Below are 8,124 nucleotides of genomic sequence, written 5' to 3'. Positions count from 1 at the left end.
GCTATGTTATCAGTGAGTAAAATAGGCTATATTTCTTCATTTAACGCACGCAGTCCCGAGCAACAGCAAGTTGTTATGTAAATCGATAAAAAAAATTATCACCTTTATTTCAAAACTTACGGACAAATACTGAGAAAAATCTTATACTTCACGTAAAGGCCGCTTACAAGCTGATCGACGTCGAAATTTCACAGCAATTCGATGTTTAAAAAGCCTCGTAATTTAAGATGTTGTTAACGTTGAAATAACTTTAACCGGTCGTTATTCTTTTGATTTAATATGTGGAATTACTTTTAAAAAAACCATATGATTAAATAAATAGCCTTTTATTTTCCTGTGATTAACATCCGTACAAATTTTTGCATTAATAAATTAGTGTGATGAAGTATGATCCATTTTGGAAATTAATCTTACTATCTTACTAATATTATAAATGCGAAAGTTTAGATGGATGGATGGATGTAAAAGTTTGTAAGTCTAAACGGCTGAACGGATTTCGATGAAATTTTGTACACATGTAGAGGATAGTCTGGAAGAAGACATAGGCTTTTGTTTTTTTTATTCCACGCGGACAGAGTCGCGGGCGAAAGCTAGTATTCAATAAGTACTTGGTTTAATTACTTTTTTTTTTGGTGGGGAAGTTAATCATCGTTCTTTTTTGCGAAGACAGGGTCATTTTGATCAGGGTCCAATTGTGAGTAACCTAAGAATACGTTACCTAAAACTCTAAGATACTGGTCGATGTGCGTCTGCAGCAGTTTGCGGTCGCAGTCCGCGCCGGCGCAGTCGGTGAAGTCGGCGCGCTGGACGGCCGTGCGCAGCTCCAGCGCCGGCGTGGGGTTGGACTCGGCCGCCCACTCCGCCGACGACAGGTACATCTGCTGCAGCAGCAGCCGCATCAGCTCGCCCGCTGACACACACATCTTGCTACTAACACACGTCTTGCTACTAACACACCTTTTATTAATAATTTAGGTATATGTTACTTGAGTACGAAGGAGCCTACGACTTAGTCCCTCCTGCATACGCTGACTTTTTGCCACGATTGTATGTTTTCTTTAGAATAAGTCCTTTTATGTAATTTCTTTTTTGTGGCAATAAATAAATATTCATTCATACTAACAAACAATAACCCTACCTTATCTTACTCCCGTAGGACGCGGGTTTTTTATTCTCTATATTCATTCAAATATCTCTACCATCCGTCATCTAAGTACCACCGAATATGTATGTTAAACCGTGAGGGATAGTATACCGATAGCGCTAACGGTGGAGGCTAGTGGGAAGACAAAAAAAGCCAACACCAGAGACTTCCTACTTGAGGAATTTAAAAACAAATTAAGTAACCTATTCCAGATGATAATCTCTGTGCCAAATTTTATCTATCCATTTAGACTTTTTGTTTTAACTGGTAGCACACATCTATCTTTCGATACACAGAAGCTTTACTATTATAATAACATAAATATACAAAATTTTAATATAATTACAACTTCAAAGTCATTGTACACGAATTCACCATAGTACAATTTAAATGTACTCTTTACACAGAGAACGTATCGTCCATGTAATGTAAATAAGAAAATATAGCTGAATGGAATTTACTTTAAAATATTTTGTAGTCTCTAGTTTTAATAAGATAATATTGAGAATTATTATTATCTTCATATATCTTTATTTCTTACTCTCTATATAATACATTTTACAAGAATATAAAAATTAAAATAAAATATATTATATAAAAAATAGAGCAACACCGGCTGCGGAATCAAGTGACTCAAGCAACCAGTGGTCAGGGCTGCAGAGACAGGAACCTCCTCACTAGTCGTGCGGTTTCTAAAATAACCGCCTTTTGAATCGGGCCCTTAATCCAACTGTCTAGCGAGAGCTTCTTGAGGTGTTGGTCGAAGCTCTTCGCTATCAGCCCGTGTGCCGAAACGACTATCGGAATAATGGTAGTCGATTTCATACGCCACATGGCGGTAATCTCGTGAGCCAAATCCAAATATTTTAATAGTTTTTCATTTATTGAGAATATTGTTAGTATAATTTTTCATGTATTATATATAAACAGGCTGGAGATAAATATTCAAGACTGAATGTGTGTATGTAATTTTGTATGTCATTTTAAAGAAGAAACCTTACCATTTTCATCAATCCGTCGAGTGATAGCTTTTACCATTATGTCATCTCTGAAGTCCTGATGGAATCTGTCGAAATTTACTTTCCAGTAGATATCTGAAAAGATAATAAAAACATGTAATCATCATCATCCACTTGCCCTTATCCCTTACGGTGGGTCGGCACAGCATGTGCTGCTCTTCCATACATCTCTATCAGCCGTCATATCTGAATCCACTCCTTTCTTAAGCATATTCTCTTTCACACAATCCATCCATACTTTCATCGGTCTTCCTCTTCCTTTGTAGCCATAAAAACATGTAAGTACGAGTAAATTAAAACTGGTTGTTAGTCTCATTAACTTAACTTAAGTAACCAAAAAAGAAAAAAAAATACAAGTAAAATAAAAAAAACAAGGTAAAGAACTAGAAAAAAAAAACTACAAAGATAACAAGGTTGCTGCAAAAAACATAGCAGCAGGAAATAAAGAAAGAAAAAAAGAAAAAAAAACTTAAGTAACCATTTAATAATTACAATCCCAAAAACTTTAGACATGACATTTACCACCTTTAAAATAAAAAAAACTCACATTGCAATCAGAATTATTTAAAAGAGTTACTTATTGTATATTCAGCACAAGAAAGCTACTGATTCTTTAAATTATATCATGGGTAGGAGCCTATGGTATTTTACAAAATATATTGACACTTTACTGATTACAAAATTCATGCACTATAAAAAGTATGAAGTATATTTTATATAAAGAGCAAACATGTGATCATTTCTTGGCACGTTTATAGACTACAAGCCTTCGCCCGCGACTCCCGTCCGCGTGGACTTAAAAAAAACAAAAGTGAATAGCCTATATGTTCTTCCAGACTATGCTCTACGTCTATGCCAAATTTTATTGAGATCCATTCAAACATTTAGGCTACAAACTCTAACAAACATCCATCTAAACTTACGCATTTATAATATTAGTTAGATTATATACAAATGTATACATTTCTTCCATTACTACTATATCATACATTTCTTTAGAAAAATGGCACATAACCTAAAGGTTACCTAAAAGGTAACCTAAAACCTCTGGAATAAATTTAGTTGAAAACAATTTATTTTCACTTACTATCGTTAACATCAGCTAATGTATCTGTTGCCATTGCCTGCGCTAGCTGTCTTACATCAATATCCGGTACGATTGTCGCCACAGGCTCCAGTGAAGGCACCTCACTATTGTCTGCTACTGGTGCTTGCTGAATATATCTAGCTGTTGCTATACTAATAAATATATCTCGTAACTTCACTAATGTTATATTCTTCTCCTAGAAATAGAAATTAAAAAGATTTACTTCAAGATATTGGGACTTTAGAATATATTGACTTATCCTAATGAGATATAACAGTATTTGTGGGGTTAAATTGTGAAAATTTATGTTTAATTAAATATAAAAACATAGAAAATGAAATAATGACAATATCCACAACATTGTCTTATTAAAACAGAAAAAAAAGAATAGTAATTGCCATACAACTACATTTTCCTACTTTCATTACATAAATGAGATGTTCACTGCATTAATATACATTCAAATTGTAGGAATATCAAGAGTTTTTATACAATTTCTTGGAAGTTTCATATTGAACCAATTAACCTACTGAGTAATCGGTGAGATGAATTCAATTAGTTTTTGAGTATTTACCTTATCATCTTTATATTTGGCAGCTACTGTGACCATCAACACACTTGCAGTACATGATGCTTGCTGTAAGAGTTCCTCCACCAATAATTCAGCTTCCGAACCAAACTTTGTCTTTATTTGCAGGAGATATCTGTAAAAATTAAATAAAAAAACTGAACTATGTGACTGAACACCAATTACTATTAATAAACAACAACATGTGACATTAAGAACATCAAAATATGGAATTGATATATATTTAAAACTAGCTTTCACACACAACTTCACTGGGTGGAATTAAAAAAAAACAAAAGCAAGTAGGCCTATGTCTGTCCTTCCAGACTATCCTCTACATCTACACCAATTTTTATCAAAATCCGTTTAGCAGTTTAAGCTACAATCTAACATCCATCCATCCATTTAAACTTTCACATTCATAATTTTAGTAAGAAATGAGATTTAGATGAATAAATACGAACCTTGGATATCTAATGAGAAGAAGGACATTGTCAGGGTTCAGCTTATAGTCAGCAACTACTTCGTTGAAGGATGGCTCAAATGATACCAAATCAAATTTGACTAGTGTGCGCAAACTATCAACTACCTACGAAAAGTTAAAAAATAATTTATTTCATATTCCTCGGTACGAGTAGAGATTTGTAGAAAAAAGTTCGGATAGAAACTTTAAATTCTGAATATAGTAGTTAATACTAGAAAGAGAAATAATATTTTTTTTTTTGCTATATTACTGTGTTGATACCTGTTTACGCGGCAATCCAGTAGTCTTTACAATCATAGGAATTGGCTTGCTACCGTAAATAAACAAATCGTGTCCAACTTTTTGCACAATTTCACCAAAATATTGGTGTAAAATCTCTGAAACCACTCGCCCCAATTGGTGCGACATTTTGCTTGTTCTTATACAGAATTTAACTTATTGCTAACTTAAGGGTTTGTTGGTTTATTTTACCTTTTTCTAAAGTTGAATTTCTTTAAGAAATTCATAATCATTTGTAATTATTTTTCAATTTCATTAGAAAATAAAGGTTAGCATGATGCATGCCGATGTTTACAAAATCAAAGGCAAACGTCAATGTCATTGTCAAACATTGTCAAATGGCAATGTTTTTATTTGTGATGATTTTATGACCTGGTTACTAGACCTTTAAGCCAAAGTGGCAGTTTGATTTTTTTTCGGATGATTAAATAAATAGCAATTTATTTAATAAGGGGATCATTTAGGTATTTAGTAAGATGCTATATCCTTCCTTCTAATAAACTGTACTTTTATGCAATTTAGGTAATCTAATACGATTTAGATAGTGATTATACTAGATATGTATTGGGCGGTGGTCTTATCTTAGTTTCTAGTCAGGAAAAGGACCTATTGTTACTGGTCTTGCAGAGAATCTCCATTCCTTTGAAGTAATGAAGTTGGGATTTGTATCCGTGTTGTTGTTATTATAGTTAGAATAGATTAGTTAGACCTTCAACGATTATTTTAACTGCAGTGTTACTGTACAAAATACATCATCATTACGCCATCTCACGTCGACGTATAAACAAAATTTGTTTATCAAATTGCACCATTCAATTCGTAAGAATGACTTAATCGTTCGATTACTTTCGTACTCAATCAAACAGCTATAACACAATAGGTTTTAAATATTTATTAAAATAACCTGGAAGTCGAAAAACCTAAAATAAATAAATATTGGATTACAAAACAATTCGAGGATTGTAATCGACACTTCGATTACTACCGTTAACGCATTTTAAGCATATGATTTAAGGGAAATAACCATTTCAATTGGTAATTTCATTTCAGAACCAAATATTTACCTAACAGTATTAAAAACTGCGACCATAGAAACAGGAACTGCTTTTTTGGCACGCACATTGTCTGCAATGTCATAGGACAAAATTGTCCTGTTCGCTAATGATTGTTTTCATTAATTTCGGTATGTCGTTTAGCTCCTGACCGATAAGGAACATTTCTATTTTAAGTCGCACAGTAGTAAACGGTTGTAAAATGTGCTTACGGGTTTAGACCAAATATCTTACAAAGGAATGTAAGGAATTGAGGAACTGATAGTAATAGCGTACGTGAGAATACGTAGACAGTTTATCATGATTTCTATTGCCGAAGACAACATAATGAATATAATGTTTTTAAACGCGTAGCAACGTGATTGTTTACAGAATTTTTCGCTTATAGGAACGGTTAAATAAATCTAATATTAATTCTCGATTCACTGATTGTTGTTTATCCCTAAAGTAGGCAAAAACAACATTAATGTAAACATCAGAAGCCGGAACAAGGATGAATCATGCAAGTGTTTGATATAATAAGGTGACCTTACATGCTAATGCGAAGCGAGGATAGTTTCTGAAATTGTAACGAACATCGTTTAGCATCGTTAGGTGATTATTTTAAAAATAGTGTCCTAAGGTAAAATTAAAAAAAGAAAGTATTTTCTGAGCTGATCAAGTGGAAACGTTTTTATTCTGCTTATAATTGAGCTATGAAAAACGAGAATATCCATGTCTAAAATGTAATGTGTAACATTATAATAAATTATAAATATAATGATACAAGCTATTTTATCATGGACAATAACATCGGGGCATGAAGTTCATTTGAGTCATTGCAGTTTGCTTACAATTCGTGTTTTAATTTGTTGACTCAACCGATGACTAATTAATCGCAAATCTTTGATAATTAATTTAAATAAGTAAATGGATTAAGACGATTATTTCGACATGAAAAAACTCTTCATTTGTGCTATTCATTTTTATAAATTGAACATTTACCTAAACTCGAAATTATAACCTTTTAAAGTTATGCTGCTTATATCTACGACTTTCAAGATGGAAGACTTTTTTGTCGCAAGAAAAATTTACCTGGTGCATATTTACTATGCATTTTGTTGTCTTTGTTTTCCTAAAAGAGGATGAAAGGGAGCACAATACTTTTTGTGCAGATGTTTAAGAAATGGAAACACGATTTTATGCACATCAAAGAATAGAGGAACTGGTTTTTTTATATATTTATGAATGTTAAGTGTTCTGAAAGTTAAGTATTAAATAGTAGTCGACCATATCTATTGGTTTTTTTAATCTGTGTGCATTTTAAAAATCATCTTTTCATAGATAATTAATAAAACTACATTAAGTTATCAAAACATTTTTTTTTAAATAAATACGGTTCCTTCGTGTGTCACATTGGGAGTATTTTAAGGCTATTTGAAGAATACAGTAATTAAAAACGATATAACAGTTATTTACATTTTATTGGAGTATCAGAAATAATTCTATCTACAACAGATTAGAATACAATCTTGAGTATTTTACAGTAAAACATCTTAAAATTATCTATCTAAATTATAAGTCATAACCCAATAAACATTATCCCTGATGGGGACTTGAAATTATTCTTTAGTTAATTTCATTACTAGTGACTAAATCAATACTCGATGTAACCGCACCACCATCGAGTAATTGAAGTAATTTATTGTAAACCAATTTTGGCGCATCTATAGCCCACAAGAAATCTATATGATTAAAGTCTTTGTAAGGGACTTTATAACGTTCTAATGGATTTGTAAGGCGCACGTATAACTTGTCTACATCTTCTGTACCCGCTAGCCAATCGTTGTCGGCGCTGAGTAACGCTATAGGTAGAGTAATTTTGGATAGAGGATATTCCGGTGGTATCGGCGCTCCGTACGTCATAAAATTAACTTCCGGACCGTAATCAAACTGCTGGAATCGCCCATCATTACGTATTTCTTGAGCGTAATGTATCAACGTCTTCGTAGACGCGCCCGCAGGAACATGGCCCAAAATTAAAGGCAGCAGAGTTTTATTAAACTGCTTATCGTCGTGCCCGCACAGTACGAACATCGAGTTCTCGCATATCGCCTCCTCGTAATGATTTATTTCACACGCATGCTTCGACAACCACCTCAATACTGCGTTTTGGGGTAAAAACTCATTAGCGCCGAGTAGTTTCATCAGATATGCTATGTTATCACTGAATTTAGCCAACAGTCGAATCGGACTACGGATATTCGACATGTAGGCCACCGGAGCGAGGGCATATCCTGCTCTTAAAACTTTATTATACTCGGTTTTGGTCGATAGTAAAGCGAACAGCACCGTTGTTCCCATCGAATGACCGATGTAATTTATCTTCACGTCCCATCCTTTGTTGTCCATTATATAATCGATTATCGCGGGCAAATCGTATTGACTAATTTCATGGAATGTAAAGTTCCAAAAGGAATAGGTGTCGGTTTTCTTGGATATGTGAGCTCTG

At 33.5% G+C, this 8,124-nt stretch overlaps 2 protein-coding genes across 2 annotated transcripts in view; both read right to left on the bottom strand.

The window, feature by feature from the left end:
- Positions 1–4,905, bottom strand: part of LOC106105356 (DNA-directed RNA polymerase III subunit RPC3) — a 9,913-nt gene extending 5,008 nt beyond the window's left edge. Inside the window, exons 1-6 of the mRNA XM_013285647.1 lie at positions 4,564–4,905; positions 4,283–4,407; positions 3,825–3,954; positions 3,251–3,446; positions 2,146–2,238; positions 719–910 (exon numbers count right to left, since the gene is read on the bottom strand). Of these exons, the coding sequence (XP_013141101.1) occupies positions 719–910; positions 2,146–2,238; positions 3,251–3,446; positions 3,825–3,954; positions 4,283–4,407; positions 4,564–4,710 (883 nt within the window). The 5' untranslated portion in view covers positions 4,711–4,905. The remainder of the gene's footprint in view (positions 1–718; positions 911–2,145; positions 2,239–3,250; positions 3,447–3,824; positions 3,955–4,282; positions 4,408–4,563) is intronic.
- Positions 4,906–7,077: 2,172 nt separating this feature from the next.
- Positions 7,078–8,124, bottom strand: part of LOC106105355 (gastric triacylglycerol lipase-like) — a 2,236-nt gene continuing 1,189 nt past the window's right edge. The window contains exon 2 of the mRNA XM_013285646.1: positions 7,078–8,121. Coding sequence (XP_013141100.1) covers positions 7,242–8,121 — 880 coding nt within the window. The 3' untranslated portion in view covers positions 7,078–7,241. The remainder of the gene's footprint in view (positions 8,122–8,124) is intronic.

This window comes from Papilio polytes, unplaced genomic scaffold, assembly GCF_000836215.1.
Source record: "Papilio polytes unplaced genomic scaffold, Ppol_1.0 DF822845.1, whole genome shotgun sequence".
NCBI lineage: Eukaryota > Metazoa > Arthropoda > Insecta > Lepidoptera > Papilionidae > Papilio > Papilio polytes.
This window is presented reverse-complemented; position numbering and strand designations above follow the sequence as displayed.